General features: G+C 48.6%; 6 protein-coding genes across 6 annotated transcripts; 5 read left to right on the top strand and 1 right to left on the bottom strand.

The window, feature by feature from the left end:
• Positions 1-3,860: 3,860 nt before the first annotated feature.
• FOBCDRAFT_241784 (uncharacterized protein) lies at positions 3,861-4,588 on the top strand (the record flags this gene model as incomplete). The annotated part of the gene is made up of 2 exons (XM_054705703.2): positions 3,861-3,983; positions 4,211-4,588. The coding sequence occupies 2 exons, from the start codon at positions 3,861-3,863 to the stop codon at positions 4,586-4,588; spliced, it is 501 nt and encodes a 166-aa protein (XP_054561678.2).
• Positions 4,589-4,893: 305 nt separating this feature from the next.
• Positions 4,894-6,052, top strand: FOBCDRAFT_295930 (uncharacterized protein; the record flags this gene model as incomplete). Its single annotated transcript, XM_059611874.1, has 2 exons — positions 4,894-5,900; positions 5,934-6,052. The coding sequence occupies 2 exons, from the start codon at positions 4,894-4,896 to the stop codon at positions 6,028-6,030; spliced, it is 1,104 nt and encodes a 367-aa protein (XP_059467536.1). The 3' UTR covers positions 6,031-6,052.
• A 601-nt stretch (positions 6,053-6,653) lies between these two features.
• FOBCDRAFT_241782 (uncharacterized protein) lies at positions 6,654-7,961 on the top strand (the record flags this gene model as incomplete). Its single annotated transcript, XM_059610398.1, has 4 exons — positions 6,654-6,691; positions 7,277-7,524; positions 7,570-7,616; positions 7,740-7,961. The coding sequence occupies 4 exons, from the start codon at positions 6,654-6,656 to the stop codon at positions 7,959-7,961; spliced, it is 555 nt and encodes a 184-aa protein (XP_059467535.1).
• Positions 7,962-8,769: 808 nt separating this feature from the next.
• Positions 8,770-9,617, top strand: FOBCDRAFT_321374 (uncharacterized protein; the record flags this gene model as incomplete). The annotated part of the gene is made up of 3 exons (XM_054705700.2): positions 8,770-9,049; positions 9,115-9,402; positions 9,466-9,617. 3 exons carry the CDS (start codon positions 8,770-8,772, stop codon positions 9,615-9,617), a joined length of 720 nt encoding a protein of 239 aa, XP_054561675.2.
• A 3,291-nt stretch (positions 9,618-12,908) lies between these two features.
• Positions 12,909-13,526, top strand: FOBCDRAFT_140211 (uncharacterized protein; the record flags this gene model as incomplete). Its single annotated transcript, XM_059608079.1, has 1 exon — positions 12,909-13,526. One exon carries the CDS (start codon positions 12,909-12,911, stop codon positions 13,524-13,526), a length of 618 nt encoding a protein of 205 aa, XP_059467534.1.
• A 2,226-nt stretch (positions 13,527-15,752) lies between these two features.
• FOBCDRAFT_241780 (RGS domain-containing protein) lies at positions 15,753-16,518 on the bottom strand (the record flags this gene model as incomplete). The annotated part of the gene is made up of 2 exons (XM_031195441.3): positions 15,753-16,310; positions 16,369-16,518. The coding sequence occupies 2 exons, from the start codon at positions 16,516-16,518 to the stop codon at positions 15,753-15,755; spliced, it is 708 nt and encodes a 235-aa protein (XP_031028586.3).
• Between the last annotated feature and the right edge of the window lie 4,496 nt (positions 16,519-21,014).

Raw genomic sequence — 21,014 nt, 5'->3', positions numbered from 1 at the left:
TCGCCCTTTGCAGCGACCTTGTTGCTCCCATCTCTCAGCGTTTCAATGTTGATTTTGAACTTCCAAAGGGCGGGCGTGTGTCGTAACTGGTCATTTCAAACCCCCGCAAGGCCTTGCCGTTCACTCTCTATGCATCACCCCATCTCTCGTGGATAATAAAACGAAACCGCAACATTGCCAGGCCGGTCGCCATCCGCAGCCACATGTCGGGAAGTGAGGGTAACCCTTAATTAGAACGAGGCTGGAGAACTCTGCGGATATTTTCCCCACCAAGATATGTAGTCACGACGACCAGGTGGAGCTATTAAAACCCGTCCCGGCCAACGTTGCTTAAAGTGGCGGAATGTATCATTATGGTGGGCCGGTGCTGGGGCCGGGCTTGGTGGTGAAGATGTGATGGGTCCGTGCCCGAAGCCCCAACTGAAAAACTGAACCCCTTTCTTCTGGGCTAGAATGAGGCTCGATTTTTAGCTACCTGCCGTGGACCAAATAATTATCCCACTCTGCGTGATATTTGGAGAATAACGGCTAATTTCTTTTCTTTTTCTTTTTCTTTTTCTTTACCTTTAAAACGTGTTTTTAGTTCTAAGTCTGTTTTATGTCATCTGATAAAGGCTGTTTATCATTGTCTTATCAACTAAAATTGTACCTTTGAGCAATCCGTATGCGCTATAGCCCCTCACGTCGTGCCACCAAACGACATGAGTAGACTCAACGCAGGGATCAAGAAAGAATGGCAGCCCTCAATAGCATCCTTGAGTTTGTGAGCAAGGGGCTGGGCCGCTCGGCCTAGGTTGTCTCAAAGCGTCGCTGAAGAGCGAGGACCAGACATCGACCTGTCATTTTATCACTTAATTCCCAACTTTAATTAATTAGAAGACCTGGCGTAATTACTAGTCACGCGAAGGGCTGATTCCTCCATGCTGTTGGTCTGGGCGGCAACTTGGAAAACCCATCTGTACTTAACAATGATCCAAGCGCAAAGGTGGTGACGAGCGCCATACCCTCCATAGCTTGAACACTGAACTCCGGTAGAGCTAAGCCAGCGCAACACGCAAGGACTGCTTTCAGAGGTTTCTTAAGTCTGATTTGTTTCCGCTAAACGTCAGATAACGCGCATGATAGGCGAACGTTGCGCCCAGCCGCACCCTCACGGCTCCCTACCCTGCAGAATCAACCATAGCACCATCAATCGGCTCAAATCAACTATGGAATTATTCTTAAGATGCTGCTACTTCTATTTGGCAACTTCGTGCGTTATTTCCTGTCCTTCCACAGACGCCGTATAGTCGTTGTTTTGTCTCTGCCTTCCATTTGCGATGCCCATTTCCGCGACTTTCTTTTTGTAGCTGCACGTCGCATCGTTTTGGCCTTGTATATCTTGTCCATGACTGAGAGTCCAGACTATTCCTTGCCCCAGACGTTTCTTTTTGACAGGTCGACGTCAACCTAGTGTCTCATTCTCCTTACGAAGGATCTGCACCTCTGACTTCAGTAGAGCGATCTGATGCATGATTCCCCGCGTTCCTTTAGCAAGGTGATCTATATCACCCAAAATTGATGTTGGTGAACTTCCCTGGTGTCTGTATATTCGACTTTTGATGAAATCCGATTGTGAAATCACCTCAATCAGATTGTTTGGCCTTTTGGACGCCCAAGATACCGGCAACTTGCCAACCCCTGGGACTGGTGTCGACGACCTTAGCTTAACGCCAAGCTTGGAAATCACACTTTCGGAGCTCAGAAGCGCAAGACCTGCGCCTAAGAAGCCTCTCCGAACGTTCTTCCCTGTCACAGAGTCTCGGAATGCTGCGTAAAACGCGGGAAAGAAGTCCTCCTTGCTGACGAGACTTGTACCCGTCCTTATTCTCTTCTCGATTTGTTGATCATAAGCCTGCTTGAACGGGACGAAACACTCAACATTAGAGGCTGAAGTATCTGAGATGAATGAGCCGGCATAAAAAGTGTAACAATCTTATGCTCCTTGTAGTAGTTAAGACTCAAAGCCCGCAGAGTGGTGACGTTCGTGACCATCTAGGATCAGGAGGCGGTAATCACTCATACTTCGCGACTTGGTATGCTTGTTGGAATATTTTTACAACTTCTAGGCCTATTTCGTTCGCCTTCTAGCCGTTATCGGCAGTGGCGATAGCCCAGTCTTGCGACAGAGGGCTATCTTGTTACTACGTCGAGGGTGATTCTTACCCGCCCCAGCGATGAACGGCAACAGCCACCAACCCTCTGAACACACGCGTTGTACCACCGTAACCCATTCACGGTTTCCACATTCAGCCGTTTTCGTGCCTGAACACCTTTCTGCACTTGTAATAACCTGTTGACATGACACTCATCATGAAGCCAGTCTCGTCAAAGTTTGTAAGTATTCGGTACTATGATGACACATTTGGTAATTGTGTTCTCAACGAGCATGAGCCAAGCCCGAATGACCTCCTGATCTTTGATTTTGGCTCTTCTATAGTATTATCTACGAAGTGGCGCGACTTTAGCTCTGGTTGTCGCTTGATGATGTTAGAGGCCCAGTGCCTGCTGACAGGCGTCGCGTCGCGGTCGGCGACCAATTTATTAGCCATACCCTCTATATCACGAGGGCGGAGAGGAGATGATCGCGGGTCCAAGTCGAGAATGTATTTCCTGAAATTTTCGCAGCCACATGCCTGCGAGGCACATCGGCTGACTCCTCACAGGACGTCTTCCTCGAGTGCCAAGCCCTGGCAGCATCACACGGGACTACACAAGTGCGCTGGGTACCAGGACACACCAACATTCCAGGCAAAGAGTAAGCCGATAAACTAGCAAAACCAGCATCATTGCTGCCCGAACCCGAAAAGGCTCAGCCAACGCTGGCTTACCCGCGAAGGATCGCAAGGCAGAAGCCGAAAGAAGCATTCGAGACGTGGTGGTCCACCTCTGCTTCTGAGCTGTATAAGATACTCAATCTCAAGGCGACCACAGGTTGGCCGCCGGGTCATCGGATGAGGATGCCCCCCTCATCGAATGCAGCAATCAACCTGGCAATAGGGAGAGACTTCAACAAGTTCGCCAAACTGACCAAAGCGAGTTCTTTCTTTGGAAAGATTGTCCTCGCTACCAGACGATACCGGGGCAGGACGCGCTTACGCCTCCTCCTCCTCCTCCTCTCATTTCACTTTCTTTCTTTCTCCTTTGCTACCTCATACCATTACCTGAGTCACAGTCCGATGGAGGGCGTTGCTGCGATTTCTATCGGACCGGGGCCACCCGAAGGCAGCCTCGAGCTGCTAGACTTATAAGCTAACTACCGCATTCCTGAAGATCAGACTTGATGAGCGGCTGTTATTTGGCAAGGACGCCTCGTTCTCCTGCTGACGGGTAACAGGCTCGATATGATGCGCCTTTTGTGCCGATGACATGGTGGATAAGGTTGTCTGTTGTCGCGTGTACAGAAATTGTTTTTTAACAGAACCTTAATTTCGAGTCGCGATGCATTAGTTCTCTAACAGCTAATAGCATTTCGTAATAAATAGACTTCATTAGCTCAGTACGTTCGGTTACCCAGAAAGAGACTTTTCGGGGCCGAAGGCCCGCCGGATGAAAATATACATACATACATACATAGCTATAATAGCCTCGCTAGAGTTATGAACTGGTTTGTTGGTTACTTTTCTTTTTCTTTCCTCTATCCACGGTGGAGCATGCAAGCCTAAGCCGCTTTTTTCGGGATCCCAAGCCACCTCTCTTGCCATCAAGACATCGACAGGTCACTCAACAGTGCCACAACAATCCCAACCTCTACTGAGAGCATTATTACGTCTATTGGGACAACCGAAACTCTTAGTAAGCGTTTTAGTGAGACTGAAACTATGTCAGCGGCTCTGACAGAGACTGAAACCACCTCTTCTGCTGCGTTTTCGACTATTACAACCACCAGCTTGTTACTCGTGAGCTCGGCCGTCATCATGGGCGGAGTAGCCATCTGGTGTATGGTGAGTAACGACAATATCCATCTGGATCACGTAGCCCTTGAATGCTCAAGATCTGGTCTATAAACTAGCATTTCACAGGAAATAGAACTGTCCATCTTGCCAACGGAGAACTCGAGATGCAAGTAGCCTATTCGAAGGGCTTCGCAGCTCTATCCTTCTTCATTCCTATCCTCTTCTTGCTGTCTGCATTTCTAGCAATCGGCACTAATAATGCTATTTCCTGGTAGAGAGCCATCACTGGCGGCGTTCTCTGCGGCGTTTCTATCTGCGGTATGCACTATCTCGGGAACACATCTATTAAGAACTACACCTATGTATATCAGCCAGCTTACGTCGTGAGATCCGCCATCATCGCCGTAGTTGCCAGTAACGTTACCCTCTTTATGTTATTCGACTTTAAGGCTACGTGGACAAATTCGTGGCGGAGGCGAGCTATCTCGGCTGCGGTCCTTGCAAGTGCTGTATCAGGGATGCACTGGTGTGCCGCTGCTGGAACTCGTTATCGTTTCAGAGATGCCGAGTTAGAGGGCAACGAGCCACCTAAAGCTGCAACTGTTATTGTGGCTATCTGTTTGGTCAGTAAGCATATTCGGTTGACAATATGAAGGGTATGGCTGATCCAGAATAGTCTCTCGGTGCCTGTTTTGTCATTGCCATATCAACCATTATTCGCATAAGGAACTTGAGAAAGTCCGCCTTTCGGGCGCAGCAAGTCACATTGGGAACAACTGTCTTTGACAAAGGCGGAAGGATTCTCGTCGACCCCGACGGTTTAATTCCCAGTACTCTTATCACTGATTCCTTTTTCGAAAGGGTAGATATATATTCTGGCACATCCTGGATGGCCCTCGGCACACTTTGCCAACATACCAAAGACGCCTTTAGTATCAGACACCTAATCTTCTAGTGGATGTTCTTGGCATCAAGAAACTGGAGTAGTATCTCGGGCCTTGTTAACGGTATGAAGCAGCACGTGTTACGGTTGCCTCATTCCAGCACTCATAAAGACGGACGATGTGGCATTCAGCTCGCTAACGAGTATGGAGAGATGATTGAGCGTTACGACATCATTTTTAGGGAACTTTTCTGTCTTGCCGCAGCCGAGCTTGCAGACCGGTTCCATGATGATTTGACCTCAGTAGGTGTCTTGTGGGATGATATTCTCCTTACGGGCCCAGATGGCCAGTGGCCACGACCCCAATCTCGCATGAGCTCTCATCTAACTCTTTCTTGGGGAATGGGAGACGGTTACGATGACAACCAAAACGGCCCTGAAATAGAGAAGGGGCGCAACGCTCGGCAGCAGGTCTTTGGAGGGGGCTTATTGATGCTGTTGGTTCGCCATTTTGAGTCGGATCAGAACGCTGAGTGGTTAATGTCAGCTGGTTATCGTTTCGCCGAGCTTCATCAGGTCAGCAATATCATCAGGCCGGACATGCAGATTCAGAGTACCGAGTTTGAGACGAAACTCCGATCCATGTCCGCATACGCAAACAAACATAACGAGGCACCTCCAGGTGTTTATGTAGGCTTCTTCGCCATCCGAGCCTCCGTTAGATCCGGATTCGATGTTCTGGCACAGAAAGACGCCCGAAATGTTCTCCCATCCATGGCTCTTCCACTTAAGACACTCGATGACTGGCACTTACAGCTCCTCAAGCGGTTTGAAAACATGCCAGTTTCCAAAATACTTCAAAATCTGAACGAGACGTCGGTGCGACAAAGCGATCAGGAGAGCGAGTTTGCGGCTCAACTATCAGAGACAATCAAAACGCTATGTGAATGGACTCAAGAGCCCCTCTTTGAAGACGCAGCCCTCACGTCTACGATAGTCCGTGTACACTGTCGAGACAACGAAGAATGGGTGCAATCGACCATGATTGTGATGCGGCTGATGATTCCCATCCACTCGGTGCTGTCAAGTCCCAACTGATCATTTGTACCTCTCAGCTTCTTCAAGATGCACCAGGCACCAGCACAATTCCAGCATGAGTTTATGCAAGGGGTGCACCAAGGGTTTGAGGCATGGCGGAGAGCTCGATCTTGAGATGGGGAGGGAGCTGCTCCCACCATAGTCTCATGGCGGGATCTTGAGTCTGTAGACATTCTTGCATCTCTGCCTCCGTATTCTCCAGTAATGGATCATACATGTGAATGAGAATCTCATTAAAGATGACCGATAATCGGCAAGCACTCATGAAACAGGAAGTCGAGTGAGCTGTCGCAGGAGGATACTTCCAATCTGATCCATGAGGAGAGTCGAAGGGGACCCAGAGCTCATTCTCAGCCGAGTCGTCCACTAGAAACTATGAGTAACTTGCTCGCTGAATAGTTCCACAGCTAGACTTACTGTTAATCTGGGGTGGGGATACCTGTGTATGTTGCAGTGAAGGCGAACGACCGAGGTATAGGCTGATAATCTTATCCCAGAAGTAGCAACTCCAGTAAAGTCGATGTCGAATCTCGACCTCTTCATCAGTCAAATGGACGGATCCTGGATATCTCTGTCCATCAACACAAATACCCAAATGGCCAATGAGACGGAACGCTATGCCACTATAAATCCAAGCCTGTGTCGTGTTGCCATGACCACATTCTCCTGCGCTAAGAAGTAGCAGTGTCAGAACAGTTGGGATAGTGCAAACACCCCTACTTAGTTCGTCGAAAAGCATGCTTCGGGCGTGTTTTGCAAAGACAGCCCCTCCATCGTATGAGCACATTGTCAAGTTGGCGGATAGTGGTGAAGGATCCCAAAGCCGCGGATCCGGCTTCTCATTCAAGTTCTGGCTGTTTAGACGGCCTAACTATTCATCAGCCAAAATAATGAACGGCAATACTATAGCAATGGTGAGTAAATGACGACCCTTGTTCCCTAATTCTGCGAAGTCCAATTCGACCACCAGTCTTAACCCCTCTGGCCACATCAACCGAATCCGACCAATATCTTTAACTAGGATTTGGGAACGTACCAGGCTCATAAAGATTCACGACTGGCCCGGTTGTCGTATGGAGGTGTCACAAGCTTTCAGGAAACCACGGTCAACGTTGAAGAAGGAAAGCAGAGATCGGAGCAATGCGCCGGATCCAAAAGCTCAGGCAGGCTCACAATCGCAGCGACTAACCCAAAGACGTCACCGGCAATAGACATTGAGCTCCCGGCGACGGGTCACAGTGAAATCAACGAGCAGTCGGGTCTACAGATCTCTAACAAAGTCGGGACTTGCAAGGGCCCAGTGAGCAATACGTCGTCGTTTGTGGATACTCTGTTGGTCGAAACTATTGAGCATCGCTAGAAATGGCGTGTTGAGCTGGGCAACCGAAAATCTGATGTTCGCAACGGCTACCATCAAGGGTGTAAAGGTCTCAGACGCAACCCTCAGCAGGCCGTACCTGTTCTTCCCCACACCAATCGTCGTCAGCACGTGGGTACTCCTGCTCAGTTCTGGTATTATTGGGGTTGGGGTGTGGCTAGCGTACACAATCGCCGAGAAAACTGGGAACGGCAACGAGAACCGGGAGGGCTTACGGCCCGATAGCGATGGTTAAATTATCCTGGAAATTCTACAGCACGAGACTGCATTTCCAGGCTCTCTTAAAGATCAGCGTGCAAGGACGCGAAGGGGAGCACGTTTAGTGAGTCAGCAGACCAAACGGAACAGCGTCGGGATGAAACTGATGGCTGGCATGACTATGTTCTATTTTCCCTGGACCTTCATTGCTGCACTGTTTTCTGTGGTTCTTTTCGAAACCAAACAGGTCTCTCAGAGTACCTCATCAATGCAGATGCAGCTAATTCAAACATTCTTCCTTCCCATATCTAAAGAGTCGATTCTGCAGTTGGATCAGGTCCTGGCCCTGACTACTGGAGTGTTGACCCTGATTTTTACGATATGGAGCGCATATCATTCGAGAGGAGCCCTTATTTCTACCCGAGCTCCTGTGAGAGGCAATATCATCCAACGCCGCAAATCAATCTAGAAGGTTTAGGCTCGCTCTACCCATAACTTGTCGAGCATCTAGTAGGCGAATGCGACTTAGATTTTCAAGGCCACCACTGCTTATCATGGCTAAATTCAGTTCTAATATATACTTTACTGGTCTAAAGAACATATGAAAAGAATTTTTGTTCTTTTTGAATCGATATTGCTGTCGCGGTATGGTGACTCTCGATCAAGTGTTACATTTCCCAAGGTTGAGGCCGAGAGGAGAATTGGCGAGATTCTGAGTTCCAATCCAGGAGGGAATCAGCACTTAGGTTTTCAAGACCACAACTAAGATTCCTTATCCTATATAACCCTTTCCAGAAGCTTAGCCATTAAAAACATGAAGTTATTGTTTTTTTTTTTTTTTTTTTTTTTAATGATTAGATCTATATTCCTGTAGTAACTGCTTGTTATACTCAAAAAAACGATGCCGTTACCCCTCGATCGTGACGATTTCCTCTTATTGATTAGTACAGTTTTTAGCGAGCATGATAATTCCCCAATTTGGCTAGCGCGGATAAGCTGACCCATATTATGACGAGCCCGCTCTAAAAGGAAAATGGAGCCCTTTCCCAGCCGCCAATCTAACACGACGCAGGCCGCCCTCGGCTTATTACTCAAAGACCAATGGGGCTACAGATCACGCCATTGCAAAATCACTTATATACAATTCTCTTTCTATTTCTCATTCGTCTTTTCTTCCCTTTCCTCGCCGTTCCTCCGCGCGCCTCGTCGTTTCTCTGCAAACCCCTCCTTCTCTCCATTCTTGACGCGGTCATACCCAACCGTGTCAAAACGCCACAATGAGAAATCGCAAGAGATCGCGATCTGTCGGGGAAGAGAACCGCGCTGAGTGTCCTTTCACGATTTCTTACGCGACTGGCCCTTCGGCCGCTCAGCAGGAACGTCACAAAAACAAGAAGCGGAAGCGCGATGGTCAAGATGACGATAAACGGGTTCAGATTCAAATCTCTCCCTTCTCCCCAACGGGCAGCTTCAAAACGCACGACACCATGGACTTGTACTACACCGTCGAACCTGGAGAACGATGGCAAGATATGACGCGCTATAATAGCTTCGTCTGTAAGTATCAGATGAAATCTCGACCTTTTCCAAATTGTGAGGGGCTTATGGCTAACTCTTGGCAGTCAGCGGTGTCAAATATTATAGCGAAGGATTCGTTCATGTCGCTAACGAGGTAACCATTGAACAACAAAAAGCTCAAGATGCTGGCAAAGGTATTTACAAGAAGAGTATTGATGACTGGATCGCGCGCATCCTCGAGATCCGTGCTTCCGATGAGCATCACGTTTATGCACGTGTCTATTGGATGTACTGGCCCGACGAACTTCCTGCTGGGACCGTTGACGGCAAGAAGACTGTTCAAGGCCGCCAGCCGTACCATGGCGCTAACGAACTGATTGCTTCCAACCACAGTATGTTCCAGAAAGCTGACTGATATTATGCTGCAATGCGACTAACTGATTTTCCTTTCCTAGTGGATATTATCAATGTTGTCAGTGTTACAGGACCCGCTACCGTCAACCAATGGATTGAGTCCGATGACGAGGAGATCAAAGACGCGCTTTATTGGCGTCAAGCGTACGACTGCCGTAACCCGCAACTCAGGGCTGCCGTCAGATCAGATTAACAATCAGATATATCAATCAATTCAATCAATTCAGATCAAATACGGTATCCTAACAGATCCATCAATTCAGATACAAGCATCTGTGCATCTGATATATCTGATATCCTTATAAAGGAAGATGACTACCCTAGAACTGTCGGATCATCCATATTTTCCGGTCCTCAGAGTGGGGCACTTCCCTAACAAGTAGTGATGCTACAGGGCGGAGTCAAGCCGATTGGCTGGTTTTGAACCCCAGCCCGCTCAGGGCTCGGTTGGAGAGCAATCTACAGGCAGATTAATTGGTTAAGTTGCCCCTTTTTCCTACCTCTTGCCCCAGTACGACACAGCCCTAGCCAGAGAAGCCGACACATCCTTCAATGTTTGGAAGCATATCTCGGCTGATGGGTTTCAATCTGTTGAAGCCCCTGCTGATTGCAACATACAATGTCGGAGACCGCTATAAAAGGCAGCCTTGCTGGTAGCCCGTCGTCATCGCCGCCACCACCCGCATTTCCTCGTCTCGGATCCCGGTCTAAGGCCATCGCTAAGCAGTATGATGCCGCTTTAACTTTGGCCTCGACTGCCGATTCGTCCGTTGATGACCTTTACAAGATCATTTGGGGCCAACGACGTTTTGTTATTGCAAGCCTCTTAGATAAGAGGAAAAGTAGGGGCAGGCGAAGCTGGATCGGAAACCATGGCTGGTTCCTTGCAGAGTTGAGGAAAGACAATACATCCAGTGGAGATATCTGGTGTTGCCGGCTCTGCGATGATAAGGGTGCGCCTCGATTTTTCAATGCCCAGTCGACATCATCGGCATCAGCTCATCTTTTCAAGTTCGTGGTACTTGCCATTTCCAGGTTATCACTAACGGCTTTTAGAGCTCACAGGATCACCGAGACCTTTGAAACGGGTTCATCTGGTGACCCTTCAGTTCTCGACCTCCAGAGAAATGGATCCAAGAAACGGCCGGCTTCTTCTTCCCTCCTTCTTCCTCGAGCGAAGATGGCACGGATTAGAGAGCTCTCTGTTGGTTATATCATTGATTCTAATCTCCCCTTTACTACCTTTGAGAGTACCTATCTGCAGGAGCTGTTCCGTCAGCTGGACTCTGATCTTTATGCTCAGGTGCCCTGGGGTCGAACTGCAACCAAAAAAGACCTAGAGGACATACTCGTTTCAAAGAAAGCGGCTGTCAAGGAGGAACTCGAAAATGCTGTTACCCAGATACATCTTAGCTTCGACCTCTGGACCTCTCCGAACAGGTTAGCTTTTATTTCCATCTTTGGTCACTTTATCGATCGGAGACACTCATATCAAAGCCGGCTGCTGGCTTTCAAGAGGCAGATCGGATCTCATGCCGGTGAGAACATCGCTTACACCATAAGAAACGTCGTCCGTGATTGGGGTATCGATTGTAAGCTAGGGGTTTCGATCTGCGATAATGCGGCCAGTAATGATGTTTGCTTGCGAAACCTCTACACAACTCTCGATGCCTCGATAACTCGAGCGGACACGGAGGCACGAAGGATGCGATGTTTCGGTCATATTCTAAACCTCGTTGCCCAAGCCTTCCTCTACGGCGATGATGCAGCTTCTTTCGAACTTCAGTCTGAGGCCTATGACATGTTAGAGCGGGTTGAAGAAGATCTCGAACACTGGCGAGCCAAGGGTCCAGTTGGGAAGCTTCACAATATCGTCAAGTTCATCCGAGCCTCTCCGCAACGCACCGAAGCTTTCAAAGCACATGCAAGGGAGCAGGAGGAGGTAGACACATATAAGCTTGCAGAAGAATCAACTGCCGAGCTTGAAGTCATACAGAACAACGCTACGAGATGGAACTCGACTTATATGATGATTGAGCGTGCCTTAGTCAAGCAGTCTGAGCTCAACAGCTTCATTCAGGAGTTAGGGCTAGAAGCAGACGCCTCAAAAAGGGTTCCTACGGCTGACATTCTGACATCTGATGACTGGAAGGTCCTCAGGGAAGTTAGTCATATCTTAGAGCCGGTCTACAATATGACGATGAGAACACAGGGATGGGGTACAAGCGGGGGTCACGGTCGGCTCTGGGAAGTCATGACGGGAATGGAGTTTGTCCTAGAACATCTTGAAGACTGGAAGGTTCTCTACGAGGATGAAACTGCTGATCCGGCTGCGGAAGAATGGTATACAACCCAGGGGGAGGAAGCTGGACCGGCCATGGGTGTGACATCAACACTTTCGCGGCCACCGACAGTCGGACAAATCCGGGAGCGACCCTCACGGCAGTCACGGTTACCATCACGACTTCAAGGATACGAAATTACACCATTGCGCCGCCGTCGCGAAACGACTCTTCCAGCTCGCCCACCCGCCAGCTCACAGTTTAATGAAGATGCGCTTCCTGTACATTCCCGAGAAGACTACCTGCAAGACGATGCTCGTTCGGTGAGCAATATTGCCAGTATGGAGGGTCAGGAGCGCGCTAGCATTAAGGCAAGTATAAACAATGCTTGGATTAAGTTAAACGAGTACTATACTCTCCTCGGACGGTCGCCTCTGTTTGCAGCCTCTGTTGTTCTGAATCCGGACCTTGGACTCCGGTGGCTGGAGACCAATTGGACTTCCCCAGAACAGCTACAATGGCTTCGAGATGCAAAGGACGGCATCAAAGTCTATTTTGAGCGTTGGTACTCGAAGAATGACGATAATGCCTCTGAGAGTGTCTTTATCACGCCTTCGTTGACGCCCCGACCTGAACAAAGTAGGTTTGAGCAGTGGATAAAAAGCCGGCAACCTAAGCTCTCGGCAACAGGCAGTGAACTCGAACGGTATTACAGGCTCGAACCAGAACAGGTAGATGATCCCATTCGTTGGTGGATCGACCATAGCAATGCTTTCCCACGTTTGAGTAGGTTTGCACTGGATATTCTTGCTATTCCGGCCATGTCAACCGACTGCGAGAGGGCATTCAGTCTTGCGAAGCTTACAGTCAGCTCACAGCGACATTCTCTACTTGGATCGAGCATTGAATCGATCCAGCTACTGAAGAACTGGGTCAGGGGAGGATGTATTACTCTCGGAGGTCTATGCTCGAGTAACAAGGCCGATTAGAATCCGACGGTGGGGTCGTGAGGCCGAGGGAAGCTTCACGTGAGCTACGACATATCAGATATCAATCAATCAATCAAATCAGATCAGATTCGAATGGTGATTTATCAGTTCAGATCAGATTTGGGCCCTAATCTGATTTGATTGATCTGACGGCAGCCCTGCCGCAACTTTCGGTATGTTACGCAATGCCTCATTTCTTTTTCGCAAGTGCTAATGTCAATAAAGTCTGTTGAACTCGTGTGCAAATGTCAAACTCCCGCGAACCCCGACAAGACCCTGATAGGATGCACGAGTTCGGAGTGCGGGAAGTGGATGCATCACGAATGTATGGCTCACGACATTCTCATGCAAGTTTACGAAAGACTAGGAACAGATATGCCCTATCGAACCGAGAGATCGATTGTCAAGGAAGAGAAGCCCGAAGAAGCGACCCGTCCTCTGCCGCCCAGTGACGCTGAGGAGAAAGAGACCCAGCCGACGATCGATGTCCGTCCCGGCGAAACGAACGATAACGTACACGTGAAGAAACACGTGATAAAGGCTGTTTGCGAAACCCCTCGTGAGACAGAAACCCCAACAACTGGACCAACGCCATCCAGATCTTTCGCCACCGCATCAGTCAAAGGATCAGCCAAAGGATCAGCCAAGAAGGGTCGCAAGATGAAGACCGCCGACTCCAAGCCATATCTGGGGCTTTTCGAGGCCACTCTCAAGATGCAAGACGGCCCCACAGCGTGGGAGATTCGTGACCTGCGTGAAAATGTAAAAGGTGGCAATAAGACCTGGACTGAGAAGGCTCACTGTCTGCTATGTGGTTCCAGTATTGACTGAATATTCAATATGATGACCACATAACTGCACCGAGTCTCCTCCGGTCAGCAGGCTCATTGAGCTTGAGCGGTACAGCTCAACATTGCTTGGAGGAGCCAACCGGTCCCCGAACGTATTCCTGATGACTTGCACGGACAACATGGCTAGCCCGACCCAGCTGCCTACTCGTTACGGCTTACCGGGTCGATCAATGCTTAAGGTTTCTTTTGCGAAAATTTCGAGGTGACTTTCTTGGCGATTCGCTCACTGGTGGACATTTCAGGCGCGGCGTTGGTGGTGAATATGGCTATGCTGTGACGTTGAAAGATAGGTTGGTCTTACAGCTGGCGAGCGGTGAAGAAGACGCGTTTGCTTTGTGTTAATATACGGGGTTCAATTATATTCGATGCAAAAGGGAGGGAGGCAGTACCTTATAGTATGGATAGTATTAGAGTTCAAATGGGCAGACAGGGAGCCTGGGTCTTGCAGATGAACTGATTAACCTAGAAAGAAGGAAGTCTCGAAGAATGAATAGGTTATTGCCAGTGAGTTGGGTAGAGGCTCTTACATCTGAGCTGGGCCATATTGTTATTTTGTTTTGCTAGGTACTTAGATAGGCGTTATCAAGGGTTTTTTATTTCTTAAGAATGTGCTTTTCGTCTCCTTTAATTTACTTTCTTTTGCTTAATTTGATGTTTGACTCTGTCTTGGTAGTTGACGAAGCAGCGATTCCATTCAAGCCTGATTTGCTCTCAGCCTCGCGATACTATCCCCCTGCTGGTGATGCCTTCCATTGGCAAACGCCCTGAGCTCCTTTTTCTCTAGGTGGATAATTTCTCTTACGTCTGGAGGGTTTTGAAGGTGATCAACGCAGTTGAGGGCATCCCAGCCAAGCTGGGCAAGCTAGGCGACGACAAAGTTGTAAATTGTGACTCGGTCTGTTAAGATTGGAGCTTCTGGGTTGTATTTGAGCAAGTTGAAGCCTCCATTGGGGCCTTGCTTCCCAATTGCCTTGGAAAAGGCCTCTCTTTGGTCTGCAGGCATTGCAGCCGGGTTGATTGTATGCTTGGTTTCGTAGGCCAAGGCGCCAGGTCTCTGATAGCCTTCGGCGATGAGTGTTCTTGTTGGTATGCTGCCTGAAGTGTGTTTTGAGAAGTGTTATTTAGAGTTGATCCTGGCCATAAGCTGATGCAAACCGCGCGCCCTACCTCGAGAGGGCTTTGCGAAAGCATACAGGCATCAGGGGATTTCTCCTTGCGATTCAAGAGGAGGAAAATGAGGCAAGATGTATCCCGGCGGACGACATATTGTCCAGAGAGGTCGACGTTGATTAGCCAGATCCATAAAAACTCTGGGGATTGCCCAAAATAAAACACATAACTAGTACATACATACACACTCGTTTGTTTCTTGAAAATCCCAATATTGTAACTTGCGAGCCTCTAAAAGTTTGAGATTCTAGATAAATGTCTCCTTAATTCTTGCTAAGTTGACATCTTTAAAATACTTTCCAGCCATGCTGTTCCTGGGCAACATGGCCGGCACCAATTCTGCAACATTCGACCTTGAAAAGAGCACACCGTCCCTACAAGACAACATTCTCATCACAGGAGGCGACAGTGGAATTGGAAGCAAACAATTTGTTATTTGGCTTTGCTTCTTTCCCTATAAACATTCCTATCGGTAAAAGACGTAGATAACGCTAATGTCGCTATTACCGATATCTAACGACAGGTACCTAACGCCTAAATCCGTACCGTTTAACTAGATCTTTCATTATTCCTATCTATCAGAACTGCTGCTACAACTTTAATTGCGCAGATAGAGTGTATTAATCTTCTCTTTCTTAATGCGGAGTTATAGAAGTGTCACCTCGTTACTGAAGATGGTTATAAATACCAATTTAGGATTAAATATCTCAGGCATACTCTATTTTCTAAGCTTTTACTGTCTGTTATTATTGAAACGGCCGAGCCTGTGAGGGACGCAGTGTCCATTTGCCACTTAGTATGACATAGTCAGCTTGTCCACACCATAAAGTTTCTCCGAGCTCCGTTAAACTTTTATGCATCAGCTTCTAACCTTTGAGAGTCTTGGCCTTAATACTTCTGCGTAAAAAAAGCTTTAAGCCAATAAGTTCCGACTGAATTCTAATGATAGTTCATTTGTGCTATTTTATTGGCGAATTCCTCTGAGGTACTGATTTGCTGCCATCCGAATACTCCACTATGGCCATCACCAACGAGCTTATTCCAGAAGCTTTGCGCTGACCTCCTTATCTTTGGTATCGATCTCAGTGCCTGCTGCTCCATCTTTCTCTGGCGGCTCCTTGAACCATTTCATACTCCTGACACTGCAGACAGTATGGTCAAGTAACTCTTCTAGAGGCCGCAGAAGATGCCTGCGAGGTGATGCGGGGGCGGCTTTTAAGAAGAAGCGGCGTGTACAATGAGTGCCCTCATCGTCCTCTCTTGAACTGGAAGACCGCGACACAGAATCCTCGTGGTCCCCTTCTGATGTGGGCGTTGAAACTCTCCGTGGAAGTCGGCCGAGAAGTCCCCTCCAGCCACCAACCACTCCACCTCTCGATTGATCCAGCGACTCATAAGACTTCAGGAACCCAGGGAGGATCGAGTCCTCCATGAGCTCAAGGACAATTTGGATGGCATGATCCAGTTCCGATGGATGTGGAGGCAATGAAGAAGAACGCAACCCAAGAAGTCGGGTCCTAACTTCACAGGGCAGGTTGACCTCGCGATCTCCGTTAGAAAGGATATAGGTGCCTAGAAGATCTTCCCATAGTTCCTGCAGGTAATCGTAATGGCGTCTTAGATACTCCCAAGGGATTTTTTTTATCCTCGACTATCTCTGCGTAACATGCTCGGTATCTCGAGGCATCTTGGATGAATTGAAGGGTTTCTAGACAATGATTTTTTGAAAGATAGGCTATAAAATCATTTAATCTCGAAGGGTCTGAGTTTAAATTAGAGATGATTTCGGGTAATAACGACATTATAAAATGTGTCTTTCGGATAAGGAACAGCTTGTGATCTAGCAGTCTCGAGCCTCATGCCTTAACCTTCTTATATGTTGAATACCTTCTTCTCTCACTGTATACTGGAGATGTCCGTGGCTCCTATTTATTGGAGGACTGCGTTCCAACCACGTCTCTTTGACTTTGGGGCAAAAGGTCCGACCCGTTTTGATTGGATGCTTGTCAACGCTCCTATATCAAGGCCCCAATTTATATCTCAGCCTTTCAAAACTCTGTTAGCCCACTTTCAAGGGATTGCCGCCACGAGATCAGGCCTTTGAAGCTAAATTTGCAAGCCACGGGAGATCACCATGCCGAATACCCATGGATTGGCGAGGAAGCCACAATGCCAGTTGATAGATACGTCTGATAACCAATCAACACTTGAGCGCATGTCGCCACTACCATTATCACGCCACCATCACAATCTACCTTAACGCCCAATTATCAGTCTCTCCAGCTTCAGAGGCCTGGATGCATTCTACATGACAATGAATTGCCTAGGTCAGAGCCACTTCATGATTCAGAGCGTAGGGAATCTCGCATTCAGCCGAGATTCAAGATGCGTGGCGTTGCAGGCCTTCATAACCGAAATATCCCGCAGCAAAACATATCCCGTTTCATTCTAAGCGGGATTTTTTTCCAAGAGGGAAATTCTAAACCAAAATTCCTTTCCAAAATGGCCTGATGCCTGCATGAAGGTTGCAGAGGCTGAATCTGACAGAGACGGCGGCGGCCTTACTATCGGTAGCATTACTGGCGCTGCAATTCTTACCATTGTAATCATTTGTGTTCCTGCATGTCCTAATTCTGGAGGTCTCATATCAGACCTAGAAGGTCACAGACTTTCATATCTATCTGTGTCAAAAGATGATCTGGATCCTGTGCAAAGCCCCGGGAAGGATAGCACCTCGAGGCGCACTTCTTTCGTATCCACATATAATATCCCAAGTAGGACGGTAGTAGAAGTAGTCCTCGCAGTATTTCTTAACGGCCTACTTGTCACAATTCGCTCATTCATGCGGATTTGACTGGCAAGCTTCCGAATTTGTTCTTCTTGCTTATGGCCTTCGGTACGGTACTTGCGCTGCTTCAGTCGCGCGCGTTGCTCTTCGAGTTCAACAATCTCTAGGTCAGGCGGGCCCAGACTTTGTCTGATATTATATCTGCCGTGGCTTAAGGATTGCGCGTAAGACTGAAAAAGGCAAATAACCGGAATAGCTGGCTCTCCATCTCTTCTTCTAGAAACGAACTAGAGGTCGAAATTCGCAATGCCGTTAAGGTACGCGCTTTGGAAAATCATAAGCCGGGGATCTTAACGTATTATCTGGTAGCGAACAGAGTCAGGCACATTTCCTGTGAAGAATGAACACGATTGGCAGTGGCAGAGCCATGAGATAGTAATAAAACCGGCATCGATGGGGCCCCATAGGGACACGGGTACCCGTGGCTCCAAAATTTTCACGGGTACCCGTGGGCATTATGTAAGCGTCGATGGCTAACACTACGAAACTACAACGAGAAACGGCTATGGGTTTGTGCAGACCGGATTGATGCGGAGGGATCGCGGCCAGATTGGTATACGAAATGGCCTTATGAGGCCGTTCTCCCGGGTGTAACAAATTCTACTACCACTACGGCTATAGAGCTGAATACAATGCCTGCTGCTCCTTACTATCTTCCTCACATGCTCTCCATATCTCCCCTGGCCCTCGTCTGCTCGAGAAAGGTGCGACTACTATCTCATCGGCTACTTTGACATCGAGACGATCGTTCTCTGACTTGTCCCAGTCAAGATAGGCCATCATCTCTTCTTTGGTCCATTCCCTAGAGCCTGTTGGCGTCTCACAGCACCTAGTCATATGCTTCCAGTCGAGGCACCAGTCGTAATCGGCTTTACTATATTGTAAAGGTAGACCCATCGCCTTACGATACCGCTGGTCGGTCTTGGTGCTGCCAGGCGGCTGCGCCTTGTACCAATCTTCTCTTGCTGCAGTATATCTCTGGTAGATAGCTCGTGGGTCATCATACCGCAGTACCGGTGTTACCGCTACCGCTTCCACCGATGATTCTATCGCTGCCAGGCCTTTAGTTGTCGCTGGCAACAACGCGATTGTGGAAGTCTCGGCTACTGTTGGCGGATTAGACATGGCTGTCAACGTTGGTGTTGCTACCGGCACATCTGTTGCTGCCCGTTGTGAAATCTCTGTGTGCCGCAAAGGGCATGACTTTGAACTCATTCTATGACCTGTTGCGTGGCATTTGCTGCATGTTGGCTGCGCTCTGGGTTGTATAGCTGCCTCAACTACCTCGAACGCACTAGGCTCCCGCCGAATGCTCGACTGTGGCTTGGCTGAATTATTATCTGCTCGATCAATGTGCTGACGAGGCTCAAGCAGCAGCTGAGCGCTCCCGGGGCGACTAAGATGCCAGTGTCTGTGGAAGTGCTCCAGACGAAGGGGCTGATCCTGCTCTTGTAGGGTCTTGAGCATATGGACACAAGGGAGACCGTGAGATCTAGAGAATGCGCCGGTACAAGCAGGTAGGTCTTCTTTCAAGAGCAGTTTCCGCTGCTCTTCGACCTTGCGTAAAGCCTCGTGAGATACCCAGCCATGTACAGCACTATAGAGAACTCCAGAGAGCTCAATCGGCACACGTGATTGCTGTTTGGCTTGGTTGTATCGTAGCTCAGCTAGTTGATTGAGCAATGCATGTTTCACGGCCCTCCAAGCCTCGAAAAGGTCTAGTGTAGATTTCTTCAGGTGGCTCTTCAGGAGAGCGTGGATACCTTCGACCCGCGAGGTTACTACGTTGCCAAAATGAGGGTATTGGTCCACCCAAGCCTTAACGAGCTTTTCCTTGTAGAGATCAAGCCAGTTGGTCTTGATATACCCAACCTCTTCCAAATATTGCGGCAGGTAGCGCTCTTCCAACCCCTTGACGCGCTGATCGAAGGTCTCCTCGTCTGCTGATCTTACAATCGAATGCCAGCAATTGAAAAACTCGTTCCAATCGTTGAGACTCTCGCGGCGAGCCTCCAGCCCCTGGTCATGGCGTGTAAAGGTCTGCTGGCAGTAGCGGAGGACTGCCTTGTTAGCATGCCAGAGGCATAAAAGCGAAATTGCAGTAGGAAAGCAGCGAGCGACAGCATTCATACAAGCGAGGCACCGATCCGTGAGGATGACAGACGGGAGGGCTGCTCCGCAAAGCTCGTACATTGATCGAAGTCGGTCCAAAGCCCAGGTATAGTCCTCCTCGCTCTCGCCACTCAAGAATGCAAAGGCGATACAGAAAGATCGCTGGCAGGCATCCACCCCAATGATATCGAGGAGCGGCATTCCATATTTATTCGTCTTGTACGTGCAATCCAAGAAGAGCAGGTCTGGATAAGCCTTCAGGTACGCCAATGACTCCGGGTGGGCGAATAATACTGCTGTAACTCGGTCATGTGAATCGAGCTGCATCCGGTTCCAGAACCCTTCCTTATCCAACTGGTTGGCAAAGGCGTGTATAGTGCTTTGACCCTCACATAGCTCGCGTTTGCTGTCTGCAATGCGGTTATAGATGTCTTGCTGGGTTGCAATGGTGTTTGATTTCTGGCGGATATAAGTTCTAATATCCTTTGGCGCTACCCCGGCATTTGTGAGACCACTGATCGTCGTTTTATCATTGTCGGACAATGTGCGATGTGTTGGATGAGCAGACTGGTGCCAGGTTGGCTCATGATTATGAATGGCGAATCGGCTATCTGGACGGTGCCTTAAAGTCCATGTGGTCTTGTCAAGGCTCTGCTTTGCAAGCACAGAAAACTGGCAGCTTGTGCCTCGGGTGCTTGTCTTCCGTCTTCGTTCTATTGATGCATCTGGAGGGCGACAGGCTCGATCGCAAGTGAACGTAACCGTAAGCCTCCCGGTCTTCTCTTTGTGGGACCTTCCAGTAACAAAGGCATAGCCCCGTGGTGCTGCCCAGTTATTAATCGCCTTGAATACGGCATCTCGGGATGTGTACTCGCATTCAGGAGGGAGACAGTCCTCTGGAAAACGAGCAGCCGTTCCGCTCGACCCCATTTTCCACCATGCTGCGGACGAATATCTGAAAGTAGCGTAAAGACTGTAGAGAAATTTGAAGCAGACACGCGACTTGTTCGCGTTAACCGTCGACGCTTACATAATGCCCACGGGTACCCGTGAAAATTTTGGAGCCACGGGTACCCGTGTCCCTATGGGGCCCCACCCGTTTTAAGGATAAGATCCCTGCAGGGGCAAGGCCTTACAGTACAGTGCCGAGTAAAAGTTCTATCACATAGCACAAATCTCACTAAAAACGTAATTTTTCATAACTAAATGAAAATATCTTAAAGGATAGCTATGTTTTTCAGAGCATCGATTCGGAACACGAGAGGCAATGGACTCCTAGGTTTGCCAGGCGAGGCGCTGGAAATGCCGCTAACAGTGCGTATTCAAGCAAGCCACCCT

Source organism: Fusarium oxysporum, chromosome VII (genome assembly GCF_013085055.1).
Source record: "Fusarium oxysporum Fo47 chromosome VII, complete sequence".
Classification (NCBI taxonomy): domain Eukaryota; kingdom Fungi; phylum Ascomycota; class Sordariomycetes; order Hypocreales; family Nectriaceae; genus Fusarium; species Fusarium oxysporum.
This window is presented reverse-complemented; position numbering and strand designations above follow the sequence as displayed.